Source organism: Semicossyphus pulcher, unplaced genomic scaffold (assembly GCF_022749685.1).
Source record: "Semicossyphus pulcher isolate SPU_LCO1_2020_fin unplaced genomic scaffold, fSemPul1.0.p SCAF_14, whole genome shotgun sequence".
Classification (NCBI taxonomy): Eukaryota; Metazoa; Chordata; class Actinopteri; order Labriformes; family Labridae; genus Semicossyphus; species Semicossyphus pulcher.
The window spans coordinates 335,001-355,440 of record NW_027211648.1 but is presented as its reverse complement, the minus strand read 5'-3'; the positions used below and the strand labels follow the sequence as shown (position 1 = coordinate 355,440).

At 47.0% G+C, this 20,440-nt stretch overlaps 2 protein-coding genes across 3 annotated transcripts; both read left to right on the top strand.

Moving 5' to 3' along the window:
- Positions 1-557: 557 nt before the first annotated feature.
- cfl2 (cofilin 2 (muscle)) lies at positions 558-7,380 on the top strand. Its single transcript, XM_069662384.1, has 4 exons — positions 558-654; positions 4,001-4,308; positions 4,904-4,980; positions 6,370-7,380. Exons 1-4 carry the CDS (start codon positions 652-654, stop codon positions 6,480-6,482), a joined length of 501 nt encoding a protein of 166 aa, XP_069518485.1. The 5' UTR covers positions 558-651; the 3' UTR covers positions 6,483-7,380.
- Positions 7,381-12,759: 5,379 nt separating this feature from the next.
- Positions 12,760-20,072, top strand: snx6 (sorting nexin 6). 2 transcript variants are annotated; one of them, XM_069661425.1, is made up of 14 exons: positions 12,760-12,782; positions 12,951-13,001; positions 14,902-15,006; positions 15,143-15,253; positions 15,339-15,460; positions 15,544-15,667; positions 15,753-15,848; positions 15,952-16,057; positions 16,172-16,247; positions 16,352-16,391; positions 16,493-16,579; positions 18,108-18,267; positions 18,542-18,627; positions 18,817-20,072. In XM_069661425.1, the coding sequence occupies exons 1-14, from the start codon at positions 12,777-12,779 to the stop codon at positions 18,868-18,870; spliced, it is 1,224 nt and encodes a 407-aa protein (XP_069517526.1). In that variant the 5' UTR covers positions 12,760-12,776; the 3' UTR covers positions 18,871-20,072. The 2 variants fall into 2 exon arrangements, with proteins under 2 accessions (XP_069517526.1, XP_069517527.1); XM_069661426.1 differs by having other exon boundaries at positions 12,765-12,782; positions 12,954-13,001.
- The last annotated feature ends 368 nt before the right edge of the window (positions 20,073-20,440 follow it).

Below are 20,440 nucleotides of genomic sequence, written 5' to 3'. Positions count from 1 at the left end.
TAACCAGCTGCTGCTTCCTGCTCATCTCTATACACGCACTGACACCTGCATGCTCACCTCTCAGGTCTCTGATACACACAGAAAATACACCCAACCTGGATAAACTGTTAGCTAAAGTAACGGATAAATATTTGGATTATTTTCTTCCCTGACCACTCTAAATAATTACACCAAGACAAAATTATGTCACAGTATGTATCCTAACACTGTCAATAGTTTTATACATGTAGAACATTACAGACAGGTATTAGTCGCCTGTAATTCACAGGGTTGTGGGGGTAAAATCACTGGCTCAAAGACTCCTGACTTAAAGTGTATTATGGGTATATTTGAATGATATTTGTGTACTCTGGACTTTATTTTAATCCTGACTTGAAACTCATCCAGCTCACAGATATCACATCGTTATACGTGTAATTATTTGCGTGTTGTGCAGGTCTAACATGAGTTCATGCGGTAAACCGGTCCCGTCCTCTCCCTGCTGCTCTGTTCGTGTCGCAGGTCTGATCCCTGTGGTGTGGCCCCGCCTCCCCTCGCTTCCTCCTCCCCCTCCTCCTCCTCCTCCTGCCGGCCACATTCCCCGCTACCTTTCACCCCTGAGAAACCCCGATCTGACGGCGAAGCAGCGCGGACAAACCCCGGATAAACAACATGGTAAGAGCCGCCGGTAGTCTCTCCCCCGGGTCTGAATGTGGTCTAGATAAACTGGTTTCATTGTAGTCCGGATCCTGCCGGTCTGCGGTGGACCGTTATTCGGCTCCGCGGGTCCCGTTAGCGTCATGTTAGCTAGCATGGCTGCCGCTCCCTGTTAGCTGCTCTGTCCACACACTCCGACGGTTACTCGGTGTTTACGTCACACACAAACGTCTCCTCATAACGGGAATCAGTCTAACAACGTTAACGGAGGTTTTACTGGATTTATCTACATGACGGTCCGTGTTTCAGGCCGAGCCGGGACGGGCCGGGCCGGGCCTGCCCCCGGGCCGTGTGGCCCAGGGCGGCCATCTTATCCCCGCTGTGGTCCTGCGGGGCTGACCGGCCGAAAGCATGGGGGGACCAGACCGCAAGACCCCGACTGAACCAGGCCAGCTGGACCCACTGAGTCAAACTAAACCGGTTCAGCTGAAGGAGCGGGTCCAGGCGGTCTGACTTGGTCCGGGTTAGTTGGTACAGGTAGAAAGACAGGCAGGCAGACAGACAGACAGACAGCAGTGACTCTGCAGTCTGTCTGTCTGTAGGCCTGCAGGGTGAGCGCAGGTTCAACTGACCCTCATCAGATAGTCAACCAGTAGCAATAACTAACCAGTGACCTTTACTAACCAGTTACCATTACTAACCAGTAACCGGCTAGACTAACAGTTAGATGTGTAAACTGGTAATTATCAGTCCTCTCACAGGATCAATAATATAATGTATTAAATATAAACGGTCTGTTTTCTGGCAGCATTAACAACATGGACAAAGACGTACAGTCATCAACTCTCCTCCTATTGATCGATCTGATGGGGGGGGGGGGGTCATCTCAACTACTCCTGATGAGTTTCCTGTTGATCAGTAATCAATGAATGTATGGACACTTTAACAGGTCACAGCTGTGACTACAGAAGCTTTAAGCTGAATGAGCAGATATAAGATCAATGATTTGTTGTTTTTATAGAAAGAAAAGTCTGAACTTTGTCAGATTGATCCAGCTGCGTGTGACCGCAAACTGCTTCAGGAAACATTCATATTAATGAAATCTTTAGCTGCAGCTTTAGTTTGAGGGATAAAATAAAAAGAGAGAAGTCTCTGAGCTGACGGTGAGTACAGATGTCTTTCAAAGCTTTCATTAGTGTAGAGAACATCAGGACGCTGAGCGGGCTCGAGGTCGTCCTCGGGGCGGGGCGGGAGCGAGGGATCAGCCTGGATGTTTGAAGCTTTTAGGGCTGTCGGTTTGATTGGACAAAACATTAAAATTAGATGATGAAACGATTAATCAAGGAAATAATTATTGACTGAAATGAGTCTTTAGTCTGTGCTGACCTTAGAGGAAACTCTGTTCTGTCTGATTATTGATCCTGAGCAGGTTTCTATCAGACCATCAGCTGTGATGTCACACTCTGATCAGCTGTCTGCTGCTGTTTGTGATTGAACACATCAGACAGAGGTCACAGGTGACGGCTCTCCTCTGCACTGAGATGTTTCAAACAGAGCCGACACAGACTATAGTAACAGAGGATGTATTTAAATCGATATGAGCCGTGAGTTTGAGGGTCTGATGGAGGTCTGTGTGGATCAGCTGAGCTCGGAGTCCCCCTCCGATCAGCTGATTAGTCTGCAGCCTAAAGGGACAGTCTGTAAAACTTTGTTGTGACAGAAGGACTGCATGGACAGCTCAGTCTGTACGCCGTCTGCAACATGTCTTTCAGTAACGCTTTATGAATACAGCACATGTCAGACGCTGCGCTTCAGTGCAACAGGTCAGGAATGTTCAGACTCTTTGTCTGGTTTTGTTGATGTATCGGGATCGATCAATCAGTTTGTGATCATTTTTGATGGTTAGATGGTGTAAGTGTTGCTGCATTTGATCAGTTCAAACTGCGCACTTTAACCAGACGTCCACGGTCGGCTCCGGTTGTAACTCTTGATTTTCCTGGCTGACGGTCGCTTTCCTTTTCAGACTGTTTGCTTCATCTGAGCGTCGAGTTTGTTTCTTCTTCTTTGGATTTTCACTTCTTGCTGAAGTTGTATCTGCAGTCATCCATCTTTTCTTTGTTTGTTCAGCCATAGTAGATTACTGTTTACTCGCAACACTTGCAGAGAGCGGAGAAGCAGCCGCTTAGCTCCGCCTACTCTCTCTGGCAGACCAACCACTGCTGGCTGATGGGAAACGCGTCACTAACTGGGCGCCGCCACAGACACCCAGCCCATAATAATACTATATACTGCAGATGTGAAGGCTTTCATCAGTGGGCCACAGGCTCAGTCAGCATGTGTTACCTCATTCAGAGAGAGAGAGAGACTTACAGACATTTATTTACATGAACAAGCTCAAGATTGTTCCTGTAATGTCTGCAGAAACCTGGAGAGTCGTGTTTCCTGCTTTATATGAAAACTCTTCATCTCGTAAACCATCAAAGAACTCTTTCACATGCTGACGCAGGAAATGGAAAATGCAAACTCATTATCAGGATTCAGAGTCATTCCTGCAGCACTCTGTTGGTTAACATGCCTGACTGAGCTTCTTGTCTTAACAGGAAGTAGATCGCATTTAAGAGCGCCCTCACACCCGGCCTCGCCGGCTCAAAAAGCTCTTTTTTGAGTCGGCGAGTTTTTGAGGTTTTCTTGGAGTCTTCAGGAAACGTGTGAACGAGTTCAAAAACCGATAAAGGTGCAAACACACGAGACCAGAGTGAGGCTAACATTAGCATGCTAGCATGCTCAGTGTCTGAGTCAGGACCATCCATCCAGAAATGACATCATCGGTGTGCGGCCACAGCGTGCGTCCTGCCTGTCAGGGGATTCAAACCGTCTTTCAGATGAACAAAGTGCAGAACTTTAAAGGAAGAGGTCGTGTGATTTAAAGTTTTATTGTATTTCCCGTCTCGTGAGCGATTAGAGGATTAGTTATCATAAATCTAATCAGCAGCTTGTAAAATAAAAAGCGAGTTGTTTGAGTGGATCAAACATTAAAGGACTGTGTGCGCATGTTGTCACAGCACTTAGAGAAGCTCTGAACGGGCTTTAAAGTGTTTATGATGATGGAGACGTTCATGTGGAGGGGGGGAAACGTGCCAACTCTCAGTTCATTGCTTCATCAGCTAATTGAAGCAGAGACTTTAGGTGTCGGTTACTTCCTGTAACAGTGGGGTCAATCAAAGGTCACAATATCACAGCTTCCTGTAAACTATGAGGTTCAGACCCAACCAGAACATACTGTAACACTGAACAACATCAGTATCAAACCTCCTTCTGTCCAGCTCTGTGTCATGTGTCACTGTGCCCTTCCTGTTGTCTGCAGGCGTCAGGTGTCACAGTGAACGATGAGGTCATCAGGGTGTTCAACGACATGAAGGTGAGGAAGTCTTCGACCCAGGACGAGGTGAGGAAGAGGAAGAAGGCGGTGCTGTTCTGTCTGAGCGAGGACAGGAAGAAGATCATCGTGGAGGAGGGGAAGCAGATCCTCGTGGGGGACATCGGGGAGACGGTGGACGACCCCTACGCCTGCTTCGTCAAGCTCCTCCCCCTCAACGACTGCAGATACGGACTGTACGACGCCACCTATGAGACCAAGGAGTCCAAGAAGGAGGACCTCGTCTTCATCTTCTGGTACGGCACTGATCCAAGACCAGTAATTGTTGGAGGTGATCAGCTGATGTACTGAGGCTGCTCACAGTCATGTGCTCTCATAACAACACATTCATGTCTGTCATGTGAAGCTCCACCCTCTGTGGTCAGTTTGGCCTGTGTTGATCAGCTCTAGACCTGTAGCTGATCTGATCTCTCTGTTATCACTCATCTTCGGATTCAGGAGGAAAGGGAGCAGCAGGAAGTTTTATTTTGAAAGTACAGGGACTGACTCCCGATCAGGACTGTCACACCAAACATTTGTCTTGTTTCTTTTTATTGGCTGAGAGGAAACGGCAGAACCAAGGGTTCACCTGGGTTCATGTGCGAGTCCCTGTCAGGGTCAGAGAGGCTCTCTGAGTCAACACACACTCAACTACCTGTCAGGTGTTCTCTGGTTATTACCACATTACATCCTCATGTGCTCCTCCGCCCGCCATCGCCCCTGTAACCAGGCCCTGGCAGGCCCACACATGTTGTCCTGGACTGACCGCCGGTCACCTGACCAGCCGGTCACCTGACCAGCCGGTCACCTGACTGCTGACTTCTGTGTTCTGACTGTGTTGTTTGTTCTCAGGGCTCCAGAGAGCGCTCCACTGAAGAGCAAGATGATCTACGCCAGCTCTAAAGATGCCATCAAAAAGAAGTTTACAGGTGAGCTGCCACGTGACCTTGTGACCTCGTGACCTCGTGACCACATGACCTGAGAACAGAGAAACAACTGAACAACTTTCATGATGCTAGTTAGCAAAGCATGCTTCATTAGCTCATTTGTCATATTGCTGACCACTTCCTGTATTAAGAGCTTTAACTGCAATTTAGTGAGTGATGACATCACACAGGTAGATATCAGCAGTGTGTGCTGTCAGGCAGGTACCACCGCAGGTAGTGTGAGTACATATAAAACAGGAAGTCACCTCCCTGACACACCTGAAACATCTGTCATGTTGTGTGTCAACAGGTGTGTTGAGGTGTGTTCAGGTGTGTGTGTTGTCCTCCTGTGTGAGTGTCAGGTGTGTGTGTTGTCCTCCTGTGTGAGTGTCAGGTGTGTGTGTTGTCCTCCTGTGTGAGTCTCAGGTGTGTTGAGGTGTGTTCAGGTGTGTGTGTTGTCCTCCTGTGTGAGTGTCAGGTGTGTGTGTTGTCCTCCTGTGTGAATGTCAGGTGTGTGTGTTGTCCTCCTGTGTGAGTCTCAGGTGTGTTGAGGTGTGTTCAGGTGTGTGTGTTGTCCTCCTGTGTGAGTGTCAGGTGTGTGTGTTGTCCTCCTGTGTGAGTCTCAGGTGTGTTGAGGTGTGTTCAGGTGAGGGCTGTGCCACACCGTATCCTTCCCGTGTCCCATCACGATATCAAAGATGTAAATTTGCAGAAAACTTGCCTCTGCTTCAAATCAGTGCGAGCATGAGAGATACCTGTCTGTCCGTGTAAGCCCCGCCCCTGCATGCTCTGAGTGTGTGAGTGTGGAGAGGCGGGGCCCTCAGCGGAGAGCAGACTTCAGTGTTTGATCGATATTAGCGAAAGAACTGAAGACGAGAACAGTTGCATGTTACTGCACAGAGAGCGGCCGGCGGCAGCGACGTGACGCCTGCACAGTAAGCATTAAAATGTTTCCCTAATACGCCACGCAGACGTTAAAGGGCTGAGTGAACACATCAGTGAATGGCCTTTAATAAAGCCCACACTTCTCTTCTTTCTTTCTCTTCAGATTACATCTGCTGGACATTTGTAGCAGAGCCAGATATAAACGAGTCAGAGCGCGGGCCGCTTCGTTATTAATCATGTAAAGATAAACAACACACAGGGACGCTCGGAGCACAGGCAGATCAATAACCTCTTATTGATAAGTGAGAAGAGAGTGTGTGTGTGTGTGTGTGTGTGTGTGTGTGTGTGTGTGTGTGTGTGTGTGTGTGTGTGTGTGTGTGTGTGTCTGTGTCTGTGTCTGTGTCTGTGTGTGTGTGTGTGTGTGTGTGTGTGTGTTTGTGTGTTGTCTTCCTGTGTGACCTCAGGTGTGTCTGTGAGCCCTCAGTGACCTCAGGTGTGTCTCCTCAGGTATTAAACACGAGTGGCAGGTGAACGGGCTGGACGACATCCAGGACCGCACCACGCTGGCTGAGAAGCTGGGCGGGAACGTGGTGGTGTCTCTGGAGGGAAAGCCGCTGTGATGTCACCGCGGCGAGCCGAGCGGAGCCAAGCCAACCGCCGTGCCATCCGGACCGAAGCACCTGACCCCACCTGAACACCGCCGCTTCACTCAGCAGCTTGCTCTGTCTGTATCCATGTCCTGAAGGAGTTAGCGTCTTTAGGCCTCTTTGTTTTTGTTTTTGTTCTTTTTGCGTTTTTCCAACATGAAGGAGATCTCATTAACATAATGATATGCAAACACCTCCCAGTTTGTTGCCACCTGACTTCTGTTCACCTGGCAGATCAAACAAAAGATGACACACTACCAAACCCCAGGAAGGTTGTCTCTCTCACAGCCAGAGTTTTGCCAAAAAGTCCATGTGAAGGAAGCAGACACACGTGCTGGAGGCGAGCGCCGCGCCGCGGGGCTCCGCCTCCTGCAGCACACGGGTCGCAGCATGAAGCTTTTTACATATGACTTTATTTATTATTGTTCACTGTTGTTTCTCCTCCAGTATGTTAAACCAGGCAGAAGTATTGTTAGACTATGCATTCAGAGAAGAGAAGAAGAAGAAGATTAAAGCCGGCACTTTTTGTTGAAACACTACAGGTCGAGACAGAAACACCCCGACGTCAAATTCACCAAGCTAACGTTTGTTTACCTCCGTTTCATTCCTGTCGGACTCACCGTCATTCTAGCTGTTTGGTCGTCGCCTTACTTTCAGTTTGAATGTAACCGTCACACCAGTTAGTTAGAGTGCACTTTTATTTTGTAAAGAAACACAACAGGAAGCAGATTAGCCCCCCGCCAGTGAGAGACGACCCCACAACAACAACAACAACAACAACAACAAGAACACGACGACATCTGGAGCCTTAAAGTGGAACGTTGTTTCTGAGATCACAGGAAGCCACTTTGCAATAAAAGCCTGTGGCAGATCTGACGCCTCCCGCCTCTTCTCTCAATCCACCAATCACAGAGCGCTTTCACACGCTCACCTGGGGTCCACCTGGGGACCTCGTAAAAAGATGTCTATGTATTAATGGTTCCTTTTTTCAGTCAGTGGGTTAGCGTGAAAACTGAGCTCTGCAGAAGCTCAGCCAACAACACGTAGAACTCATTAGAACCAGTGTGACCCTGTTCAGGCACATGTAGCAACAATTGGACCTCTAATACAACCTGTGTATAGCACCACTATGTTCTAATAAGAACATGTAAAGCTTCAGTAGAACCATCATGAAACCAGTGTGACCCCTGTAGAACCACAGAAACCCATAAGAACCTTTATTACCTCAGTGTTTTAGAACCACAACAAAGTCAGTAGAACCTTAACCAGTGTGTTCCTTCGTAAAGAATAACTTTAAACTCCAGCAGAACCCGTGATGACAGTACGGCCTCAGTGGAACCGTGTAAGAACCACTTCGTCCAGAGTTGAATGTAGTTACTGTCTGCAGAACCTCATAAGAACCTTCAGGAGTAGAACAGAATACCCTCAGTAGAACTACAACAGAACCTGAATGACTTCTTTGGAACGAGTCCAACTCCAGTAAAACCCAGTTCAATCAGTTATACTTCAGTGATTACCTTTAGAACCACAAGTAAGTTACTGGCTGCAGAACCTTCTAGAACCATTAGCAGTTGTACAGTTTGTATAACCCCAAATAGAACTAGAACAGCTCCATTAGACTTCAGCCGACACTTTAAGAGTCAGAACCTCATTAGAACCAGTTTAGAACCGGTTTTGATCCTTGAGCTGCAGGTGAGGTGTAACGCAGGTCCGTTCACACAGAACCTCCTCCTCGTCCCGCGGCCTATCGGCACATTCACACCTGAAGTCGGTTTGTTTGGTCGAGTTCGGTTTGTGTTCACACGGCAGCTTTCACCAGCGGACCAAACGTTTTGATGTGCGAGGAAACTGCTCTCTGATTGGTCAGAATTTCCACGTGGGAAAACTCCCAGAAGTAAACGGAGAGCGCTCTGATCGATCGCTCGACACGATCGCTCGACACGATCGCTCGACACGATCGCACACTTTCATGTTTAGTTTTACTTTAAGCGACCCCGCTCCTCTCTCCTTTTTCACCCGACACTTTGAACAGCTCCGTGTTCTCGTGCGTCCACAAGCATCTGTGAAATTGTTTGGTCGCCCATCTTTCTATTTGCTCGTGGCTCCCCCACGTCTGTCCTCTGCTCATCCTGCTGTCTGTCTCTGCTAGTGCCAGCACCCGGTAACAACCCACAAACGGCCAGGAGGAGCAGGAGGAGCAGGCCAGGAGGAGCAGGAGTAACGGCCACAGGAGTAGGCAGGTGTCGGGTTGAGTGACCGGCGCCATCAACAACACTGTAAAGTTTATCACATACCAAAGGCTGTAACGCATCATGTGCAGTATCAGGAGGGAGCGTTAACACTTACCCATCACACTTACTAATGGGCGAGGCTCAGCTGGTATCAGCTATATCGTGTTGCCATCTGTAACGGCGGCTCGATGTCCCGTCAGGCTACAATTTGTGCAACTGGCACAAAATAAATAAATAGCCAAGAGCTGGTGAGATGCACCGTGAGACTACAGACATAATATCTACACAAGACGATTCCACCGCTCGGACTCACCACCTCCTTCTGCTCGTTGAGCTGAGGCAGTCGGACAGCGCGAGCCGCTCCGCTTTACTGAAAACGGACACTTTTACTCGAGCCCTTGTGTCTGTAAATCATCTGAAATCAAGGATGAACTTTTCCCACACTTTCAGACAAGATTGAGTCCTAATGTCATAAAAAGTTTAACCTGCAAGTTGCTCTTTAAAGGCATTTTGCAATGATCGTTTTGGGCCGAACAAGCCCCATATTTTCTGCTCAGTCCTGACTTCCTGTCTTGAGTCCTGACTTCCTGTCTTGAGTCCTGACTTCCTGTCTGAGTCCTGACTTCCTGTCTTGAGTCCTGACTTCCTGTCTGAGTCCTGACTTCCTGTCTTGAGTCCTGACTTCCTGTCTGAGATGAGTGGCCTCAGGAGATGAATGAAGCTGTACATTCCTGCCCTTAAAAGGTGTTAGTGTTTAAACCTGGTTCAGGTTCTGGTCTGACCCCAGCAGAGACCAGGACCAGGTGTGTGTGTGTGTGTGTGTGTGTGTGTGTGTGTGTGTGTGTGTGTGTGTGTGTGTGTGTGTGTGTGCAGCTCATGTTTAGAGGGCTCCTGCTGTCCGCCGTGTTTCGATGAAGTATAAAAGAGTGAGAAACGCTCAGAGGAAGCTGCTCTCTCTCTGATCGACTCGGGAGAATCTGATCCTCCTGCTGCTATTTCTGGACCACACATGCTTCAGAGTCCCGTCATCACGTCCACAAAAGGAAAAACTGGACAGACGGACGAGAGAGCTGAGCTCAACATCAGAGCAACTGCAGAGAGACGACACACAACTACACATCAGTCACACAACATGAGAGTCCATCAGAGGAGCGTGTGAACAGACGAACAGACGTTTGATGGATGAGATGCTGAGTAAACATGATGAGATATGAAGTCAAAATAAAGTTCATCAGTGGGTAAAGATTCATAAAGAGCCGGACTGTGCTGATGAGGGACACACCATAATCATCAACTCCCAATCGATCAATTCTCTATTGTTTTTATGATGAACACGAGTAGTGAATCGTCTGAGCCGGTGAACGTCGCTTTGTCCAATGAGACGCTTTGAACCATTGCAGAGTTATCACAAGCAGCAGCTGCTCCTTTAAGGTGGTTCAGCACTCTGACAGTTTACCTGTGGACAGGCTGAGGTGTGTACACTTGTGTGAAGATGCTTTAAATAGCTTTGAAGTTATCGTTTGATTTGCAGACTTTTAAAGTCGAGCTGAAACGACATTTCGAGAGTATCTAGCTTCCGTATCGTGACGTATTTCCGAGTGAAACAGGACGTGCAGGCGGGACATATCATTAGAGGGATTTGATTTGATGGTTGAGAAGTGGGCGTAGACAGACGTTCTCCACAGCGCAGCAGCTAGCTAACTGACCGAGCGTTCTTGGTGCTCTGCTGCTAAATGTTGCAGATTGATTGGTTGAAATTGTTTGGTGCTAACTGACGTAAACACGCGTGAAATTTAGATTTACCGGAAGAAAAAATGATTTTGATATAAGAATACGAAGAAATGGATTTTCTGTCTTTTTTTTGGCCTATATTGTCAAATAGATGCACAATATCACCGTGATGATCTAAAAGGATTAAAATGACATTTTTCATTTCACCTCGACTTTAAAGGAGCAGTTCACCCCTGGAAAAAGCCGCTGTCAGTCAAAGCTGCTGTTCTCTGCAATCAATAGAAGCAATAATATTTTAAATTGGCCTTAGCTGTGGAGAAAGTTGTACGAACAGCTTGTGGTTTCTACAGTCCTACAACACCCAGCATGCATTGCGCTCCTCCCTCTGAAAGGAACGGCCCAGTGAGGGCGGGGTTATAGGTCTGCGCAAGAAGTTCGTATTGTTCTTTCTTTCGACCAGAACAGTTGGTAAACATAGGAGCTCATTCACTCGTCTCAGGGTCCGATTCACAGAGCACATTGCCCAGTAAGTCTCACAGCTCCGTGAAATTTGCTCCTGTTTTGTGTCTGATTGGGGAGAGAAGCTGTCTGCAGCTCCGCTCTCTGCTGTGCTCTCTGCTGTGCTCTCAGCCGTACTTGCGCGCACACTGACGGACCCCAATTGCCTGCACAGATCGACGAGGAGACTGGAGAGGGGGGCAGATTTAATCGGGCGTGCAACAGCAGCTCGTCCATATAATAACCCCCGTCCTGCGTAACGGCTCCAGACATGTGGACAAAGTGTGCCGAGGTCGAGCCTCGCACAGCCCCGGACTGATTGGTCTCCCAATTATAATAATAATGACAACATATTATGAACAGACTGTTTTTACAGACAAACACATTTTTGATCACACAAATGGTGAATTGTCGTCATGATCAGTGTAAACTCTGACAGCTCTTATAATACTGCACCACCGCTCCCACCACCTGCTGTTCGTCCTGCCGTTTGTGAACTAGGTGCTTTTTGCCACAAGGCAAAGAAAAGAGACAAATTTGCCCCGAATGTTTGCAGAACATGACTCATTAAAATACGCACAAATGGCTCCAGAGCGCACAGACGCTGTTTGCTCTGCAGCGCACTTTGAGGTGAGTACGAGGCAGAGTCTTCATGTCATTTGCAGGTTTAGCGAGCACAAAAGCCGCGCAATCCTTTAGTGAATTCCCGCCTTAGAGTCTCACCAAATATATCTACAAACAAAAAAAGACAGAGCATCACAGTGTTCACCTGTGTTGTACCGGAGTGTGCGGAGAGCAAAAGGTAAAGAGATGCTGGAGTAAAACACTTCCTGTTTCCAGTCAAAGACAGTGATTGCTGCAGGCGATCAAAGGGGACGGGCGTTCTGGATTGAGGAAGTGTAGTTGAGCGAGCTCCCTGGTGTCTGCCAGATGACGCATTTTACGTAGTCTGGCGGAGGTTTTCCAGAGAAGCGGATAACGTCCTCCAAAGGCATTAGCTCCTCATAACAGCTTGATAGGACTGAGGTTGAAAATCGGTGAATTTGCCCTTTAAAAACGGTTTATAATAGTTCATAATGACTTCAGTGTAAAGTCAGAGTCAGAGCTTTATTAGTTTATACAAATAGATAAATGTCATATGCAGAAATGGATCAATGTATATTTGTACCGTCAATGGTTTGATTCAACAGTGAGAGAAAGAGACTCCATTACCCAGAATCCCCAAAGTGAGTCAGCAGATCAGAATGCTGTTCAGAGTTTTGTCTCCACCTGCTGGTCACTGAGCGGAACTGCAGGCAGATTTAATTCTACATACAAACACACAGCCTGTTATGACCAGTTATTACATATTTACACACTGATTATGGTTGATAACTACAGACACGGGTTGTTATTGTATTGTTTTCAGAATGTGCTGGTTATTCCAGATAAATCTTTGTGCACGTAAATTACGCTTAGATTAATGACAATGACAGAATATTTGTTGACTCATTTAACAAAACATAAACTTAAATTCAAATTTAATAAAGTTCAATTAAATTAGAAAATAATGAAAGTCAAATATAATTAAATATAAATAAATGTAATGTTATATGATAAAATTAAATTTAAATAAAACAAAATGTGATGAAAATAAAAAGGTTAACATTTAATAGAACAAAATTTTAACTAAATCAGATTAAATAAAGTTTGGGATCAATAAGTACGTCTATCTATCTATCTATCTATATTGTTTTCAGTTTGATTCATGAAATCTGCCTGGCCGTCGTGACGTCACAGCACTTCCTGTCTCCACCCGTTCGCAGCCATGATGGTGGGTTTATCTCTTTTCTCTCCTCTGCCTCTTGTTTTTCTCTTTTATCAGCTCGTTAAGGGGCCCCGGGGTCCGCCTGTGCTCCGGTGGTTATGCTGTTGTTGTGTTACGGTCAGTGTGTCGGTAAGACTAACGGCTCTGTCCGCCTCTCTGCTTCTGTCCCCGCAGCAGGAAGGGCTGGACGACGGACCCGACTTCCTCTCCGAGGAGGACCGGGGAGTGAGTGCTCACTTTATCACCTGTCTGTCTTTGTTTGTGTTTACCTGTCTGTACACTTGTCTAACTATCTGTGTGTTTGGGCTCAGCTCTGAGTTCTGTTCTGCTCGGCTGAAGCAGCTGCTAGCATTAGCTCTGGTTTTCTAGCCAGGTTAGTCGTATTTGCTAACGGTAGCTGTATGCTAACGGACTTTAGTGTGTGTGTGTGTATGTGTATATGTGTATGTGTGTGTGTGTGTGTGTGTGTGTGTGTGTCAGCTGTCGTTAAACTAGTTCTCCAAGCTGAGAGTCCAAACAGAGACCCAGCTGCAGGCCGTTAGCTTCAACGGCTAACTGAGCTAACCTGGATAACATATGGAGCAGAGGCTGAGCTAACCGCTAACAGTGGTTTCAGATTATTAACGTGTTGTTAATAAGCTTCCCTGCTGTGCTGCTTGACCATCAGGCTGTCACATGACTGTCACACACACACACACACACTCAGATGTTAGCTGGTTAGTACCTGCAGTTAAAATCTGATGGTGAAGTTCAAGGAAAGACAGAAGAGTGAGACGTCTTAACTCCTGTGTTCAGTCATCGATCATTAACGTGCTGATAACTTTCTCTGTTCAACAGTTGAAAACATTAAAATATTAAATTTTCTGTAATAAGAAGCTTGAACTCCTCATCCTCTGCTGGTCCCCACTGTCCTGACAGGCAGACTAACATGTTGTCAGTCTGAGTCTGATCATGAGATTTGATAAAAAAACAGAATAACATCAGAATTATTCTTAAAAAATCACTGTATGGATTAAAACAGAGCTGCTGTTTACAGGTGCAAACATCTTAATAAATATCAGATGGTGTTGAGACGCTGCAGTGATCTTCAGGGGGGCAGACGGACCACCATGAGCTGCAGGTTTAGTCACACACAGGTCACATGACTGTCAGGAGGCTCGTTAGCGTTTAGAGGATGTAAACAGAGAAGAAGAAAAGAACAAATAAAAACCGGTCAAACTTTCTTCAACAAACGGAAACGCTGCTCATCACCCTGCTGCTTTGAACTTTGACCTGATGGAACTATGTTGCATACAGATCCCTCTAAAATCTGACCTTTGAGCATACATGAGGCTTTTATCATTTTACTTAATCAAACTTCAGAGATTGAGTCAGCTGTCCTGTTTGAGTTTTAGATTCAATATTATCATCTGAGGGAAAATGAAACCACATGAACCCAGATTCAGATGTGAAAGCTGTGAAGTTCAGGAGGTCAAAGTTGTGTTCATGACGGACCTTCCTGCTCGACGGGTTCAGATGTGCTCTAAGGACCAGCACTGTTTCTCTATTTGTGTTTTCATGTTCGTGACATTTTAATCATTTTTACTTCTGTGACTTTTTTTCATTGAAGTCTTTCAGCGTTGAGATTCACCCGAAGTTGCATCAGAAACGGTCAAACCAAACTCCATTAAAAAAACAGTCATTTTAAGTCGTGTTCTTGTCGTCTCACAGACAGACCTGACACAGCATGAACTCTGTGTACAGACCTGCCTCCTGATGTAGTTCTCTCAGCATCCTCTCAGCCTGTTTATTGTCATTAAATCTCAGTAACATCTGTTTGTTGTGGCTTCATAGCGCTGTAGTGAGACAGATCTCAGCCCACGTGTGACTTGATAGATACAGTGAAACTGCCACTCAGTGAGACAGATGGACAGGCGCTCCACAGCTGAAACAGGACGCCGGTAGTTGGTGTCCATCAGAGAAATCCTGGTACTGAGCCGAGCTAACAGCTCATCACACTGGGCACTGGTCAGCCGATGGTTACAGGTGTTATCCGTCAGTGTGATGTCACTCCTTCAGGTTCATGGTGTGTCTGCTAATCAGTGGGTGTGGTGCATTATGGGATTTGTGGTCTCTGCTCCTGCAGCCGCGGGCGGTGAACGTAGATCTGCAGACAGACGCCACGCTGCAGGTGGACATCTCGGACGCTCTGAGCGAGAGAGACAAGGTCAAGTTCACCGTCCACACCAAGGTGAGACTTCATCTCAGTTTAAACCGGTGCCGTGAGGACGTCTCTGCATAGTTTGGTCCTATATATTTAGAACTGGATAGAACACACTGACGCTCCATGAGTCAGCTGACCTGATGATGTATTTCCTGTTCCACAGAGCACGCTCCCTAACTTCAAGCAGAACGAGTTCTCGGTGGTCCGACAGCACGAAGAGTTCATCTGGCTGCACGACTCGTTCGTCGAGAATGAAGAGTACGCCGGATACATCGTAAGAGCCGCACACACACACAGATGCACACGCAAACCTGGACCCACACACACACACAGTATTCATTGTCGGCGTTGTGCTGTAGATCCCCCCCGCGCCCCCCCGGCCGGACTTTGACGCGTCCAGAGAGAAGCTGCAGAAGCTCGGCGAGGGAGAGGGATCCATGACCAAGGAGGAGTTCACTAAGATGAAGCAGGAGCTGGAGGCGTGAGTCACTCACACACTTATAAAGTTTACCCGAACAGCGTCACTCGGGTGTGTCACACTGACCGCTGTGTGCTTTCTCTCAGAGAGTACCTCGCCATCTTCAAGAAGACCGTCGCCATGCACGAGGTCTTCCTGTGCCGCGTCGCCGCTCACCCTGTCCTCAGGAAAGACCTCAACTTCCACGTCTTCCTGGAGTACAACCAGGACGTGAGTCACACCTGCAGTCACTGCTGTGTACCTATTCCATGACTATTCTGTTGATGTGTGACCTTTGACCTCTCCTGTGCCACAGCTGAGTGTACGAGGAAAGAACAAGAAGGAGAAACTGGAGGATTTCTTTAAGAACGTGGTGAAGTCTGCTGATGGCGTCCTGGTGGCCGGAGTCAAGGTGACTAACATCAGAGTTTAATATTCCTCCTCCTCCTCCTCCTCCTCCTCCTCCTCCTCCTCCTTGCTCTCTGCTGGTTTTATTAATGTTTCCTGTTTTTCAGGATGTGGACGACTTCTTCGAGCACGAGAAGACGTTTCTGTTAGAATATCACAACAGAGTGAAAGACGCCTCGGCCAAATCTGACAGAATGATCCGCTCGCACAAAAGTAAGCTACAACACACAGTCTGAACAGGTTGAAGAGAAGTGGAACACTGTCCAGGTGCATTGTGGGAAATATTCTGAAAGATTAAACATGGTGTAAATGTTTTTGTGCACTCAGATGCTGCAGACGACATCAACAGAATCGCCTCGTCTCTCTACACATTAGGCACGCAGGACTCCACAGACGTCTGCAAGTACGAACACCATCCAGCTGTTTACATCACCAGACACTTAACAGCAGACAGGGAGGTGACATCACTTCCTCCTGTTGACCTGCTTCCTGTTTCTTCTGTTGCAGGTTCTTCCTGAAAGTGTCCGAGCTGTTTGAGAAAACGAGGGTACGTTTGTCGTCTTTTCTTTTGTCCTGTGTGAACATCTGAAGCTGTGATCAGCTGTTTGTTTCTCCGTCACACCTGAACTTTGTGTCGTTGTTCTGCAGAAGATCGAAGCTCGAGTTGCAGCAGATGAAGACCTGAAGCTGGCCGACCTGCTCAAGTATTACCTGAGAGAGTCACAAGCTGCAAAGGTCAGGGCCCGTATTCATAAAGCTTCCTCGTACAAAGAGTTGCTCCTAGTGAAGAAATTCTAAGAAAATTCTAAGAATCGTTACGTTTTCTAAGAATGTCCCTTAAAGTTAAGATCCTGGTAAAGATCAAAGTTACTCAGAAAGCATCTCAGCCCCTAAGAGAGCTGCTAAGGTGAGAAACTGTGAGGAGTAGTGAGGAGGACTTTTAAGAGGCTTAAGAGTTTCCTAAGCAGAGAAGAAAATGGCGGAAAGACAGAGCGATCGGAGAAAAGTTCTCCAAACACTGAATAACAGTCAGCCAATGAAACAACAGCCTACAGAGTGGATCGTGCAGGGATCACGTTTGTGGTAGATCTCATTAGAGATGCGACGCAACAACACGATATTGCCACAAATGAAAGTGATCACAACATTCAAATATTTGGCAACTGGAAAAATGCAAAGTGCAGCAGTGATGACTTTGGTCTGTCGCAACCGTCAATCAGAGTGATCACAATTAAAGGGAATAGGCATGGGTACAGCGGGTTGGGTATGGGACGCACATCCGTGTTATTGCACGGGCATATTTTAATTCTGACAGCAGTTACAGGTAAGAGGTAAACTATCTCACCTGTGCATACAGACTGTTTGGGTGCTGCAGTCTCCCCTCTCACGTGAGACTTTAACACAGAGCCTACCACTGCTTTCACACTCCTCACTAGTGCGCACAACCAGAGGGAAAGATGCATTTATCTGCTGCGCTACATCTCCCCATGCCTGCCTCTTGGTTTGAGCTGTAAAACTGGGGCTGAATTTATGTCCTCAAATGTTTTTTATTCATCAACTACTTGAGATAAAGTAAACACCGTCCCTCCGTCCAGCTGGGTTTTCTTCTTCTTCTCGTTTAATGCAGCAAACGCAGCTTCTTATAAGCTTTATAGGCTGGCCAGCGTCCACACAAACTGAGAAGATGAGCCGTTAATATCAGTGAGATCAAGCACTAAAATGAGCAGCAGGTAAATAAAAGTGATCCAGTGAATATAACTGCATGTGGAGATGAGCATGTGTTTCAAACAATTTATTCAACAGAGATGTTCAGTACATTAAATAGTGCTCATGATGACACAATGTCTGAGTAAATAATATGATTAGGCCGATAGATGTCACTGTCCTTCTCTGCCCATCATCACTAAGAGAGATTTTTTTTTTCAACCAATCACAGCTTCTGAAAGAATGTGTCATACCTAGCAGCAGGGTTAACCACGCCTCCTCACTAAGATCAAAGTTTCTGTCCCTCTCTTGCTCAGAGTTGCTCTGAGAGTGTTCCTCAATCACTCCTAGGCTAGGACTCCTTGCTAGAAGATTTTAAGCAAAGTTAGGATCTCTCTGAGAGTGTTGTGAGAATGTTTGTGAGTACGGGCCCAGGTTTCTAACGGACACTGAAAGCATCACAGCTCTTAGCTACAGACAGTGGTTGATGGATTATAGTGTGTGAAACATATGCTTTAGTTGATTCTAAGAGTGTGTGTTGGTGGTGTGCCCGCTGCAGGACCTGCTGTACCGGAGGAGCCGCTCTCTGGTCGACTACGAGAACGCCAACAAGGCTCTGGACAAAGCTCGAGCCAAAAACAGAGACGTCCTGCAGGCCGAGACCAGCCAGCAGCTCTGCTGCCACAAGTTTGAGAAGATCTCCGAGTCCGCCAAGCAAGGTCAGCCAAGTGCACCGAGTGCACCGAGTGCACCTCACACCTGAGAAAGACTTGATTCACTTCCCCAGGTGTAACTCAGCACAGCGAGTCACGTTAGGAAGGAAGAATAAACAGGCTGAGCACTCACTGATGAGTTTCCTGAGTCACATATCCCACACACACACACACACACACACACACACACACACACACACACACACACACACTGATCAATAGTGCTGATCAGACCCCCCCCCCCCACTGCAGCATGTAACATGATTGTTTTGTGACTCAGAGCTCATCGACTTCAAGACGAGACGAGTCGCAGCGTTCAGGAAGAACCTGGTGGAGCTCGCCGAGCTGGAGCTCAAACACGCCAAGGTAACCAGTGCACGACACCGTCATACACAGGTCACATGGCTTTAGCCTAGCTTAGCACAAACACAGCAGAAACATCCAGATGAAACAATCAGTAAATGTGTAGGACGAACAGGAGGACCCACTTCCTGTTTCTGTGTTCATGTGTTTTTACCTGTCACCTGTCTCTGACCCCTCCCCTCTCACCTGCAGGGGAACCTCCAGCTGCTGCAGAGCTGTCTGGGCGTTCTGAAAGGGAACACTTAACTGTGTGACCCTGCCGACATACAACTAGACACGCCCCTTCGCTGCAGCCCCGCCCCCTGTAACTGGACACACCCACCGTGGGGCGGAGCCTGGGCGGACGGACGATCAACACTGAGAACTCTGGACCAGAGAGAGAGAGAGAACAGAGGGTTAAAAAAGACAGGAAGTCTTCATCACTAACAGACACCGTCCTTCATCCTCTTCCTCCTCTTCCTCCTCTTCCTCTCTCTCCTGCAGCTCCTCCATTGCTTCTATTGGTTCAGTATCACACCTGCAGCACCTGTACTGGTTGTACTGGTTGTACTGGTTCCTCCTGAGTGACGTAAAATGGCTCCTGTTTCTGTTTCAAGGGATCCAACGTTAACAGGCGACAGTTTCAGACGTCACCAGCAGAAGGTGCTGATGCTCCTGAAACTCTCGTCTGAGTAACAAAAACAGCAGAAGAAGAAAAGCTTCTCACCTGTGAAGGTCAGTCAGAGAAGCTAAAAGTTGTGTCACCTGTTTGAGGACACGTAGACATTAAGCTGACTCAGAAACACACTTGATCAGGTGGAGGTTTCACAGATCAGTCCGGTCCAGGTGCTGCGGTCTGTCCGTCTCTCCTCTTTCACTCTGTGGTTGCTGCTTCAGCGTCACTCTGTCCTCATCTCCCTCCTCTTCTGTTCTCTGTTGTCTTATTTTGGCGGTGTGTGTCTGGGGGTGGTTTTAATGTGTCGGTGAACTTCCTGTGCTGCTGCTGTGTGAAGGCGTTTTGAGTCCAGCTCTCGGTTCCTGTTCTTATTAAAGTGTAATGTCACTAAATAAACAGCCTTGTATATGTTTGTATTAGTTAACTAATGAACGCTAATCATCTTCATCATCATCATCGTCACTAACTGTAGTCGTGTTTCTTTCTGATCACATGTTTCTGTCATTCCAGTTGACGGTGGAGCGTCGGTCTGTTGCCTTAACGTCGATCAGTCGCTCCGTTTGATTTCCTGTAAAGTCACAAAATGAGCCCTTTTTCTTTTTTTAAAGTGCACTGTATACGAATGTTTTTTCACTCTTATGTGACCAAAGCTTCCATTTCTGATTCAACGTGGAGAAAGAATAAAAGAGATGATTCTGAAATCACAACATTTTAGTTGTTTCAGCTTCAGCAGGTCTGTAATCCACCTGGTCATACTGAGACTGAATAAAACTTTACGGACACTTTTCTTAAACTCTGTGTCACACTTTACTGGGAGGGAGGAGCCAGACTTTATTTTGTTGGCTGTGTTCGAAATGACATACTACATGCTCTATACTACATGCTGTATACTACATGCTCTATACTACATGCTACATACTGCATACTGTGTTCGTAGTCTGTAGTACGGAGCTGTTCACATGTATTTAGCTGCATGCTACACCAGGCGCCAGTTTCCAGTTTTGTAAAGCAGAAATAAATAACAGCCCGTCAAGATCAAACAGCTGCTTCTTTAGCTGTAGCGCCCCCTTCTGCTGGAATGCTGCCGCTGTCCGTAATTTTAACTGCCACTGTGATGTTCCAGCGCTTTGCATTGTGGGATACAATAGGCGAGGTAGACTG

What these genes read in the sequence shown, in the direction of transcription:
- cfl2 (XM_069662384.1), top strand. An exon ending in GACCTCGTCTTCATCTTCTG is followed by an intron (nt 4,309 to 4,903) that starts GTACGGCACTGA and finishes GTTTGTTCTCAG; the next exon opens with GGCTCCAGAGAGCGCTCCAC. An exon ending in CATCAAAAAGAAGTTTACAG is followed by an intron (nt 4,981 to 6,369) that starts GTGAGCTGCCAC and finishes GTGTCTCCTCAG; the next exon opens with GTATTAAACACGAGTGGCAG.
- snx6 (XM_069661425.1), top strand. An exon ending in TCCTGGAGTACAACCAGGAC is followed by an intron (nt 15,668 to 15,752) that starts GTGAGTCACACC and finishes CCTGTGCCACAG; the next exon opens with CTGAGTGTACGAGGAAAGAA. An exon ending in AGCTGTTTGAGAAAACGAGG is followed by an intron (nt 16,392 to 16,492) that starts GTACGTTTGTCG and finishes GTTGTTCTGCAG; the next exon opens with AAGATCGAAGCTCGAGTTGC.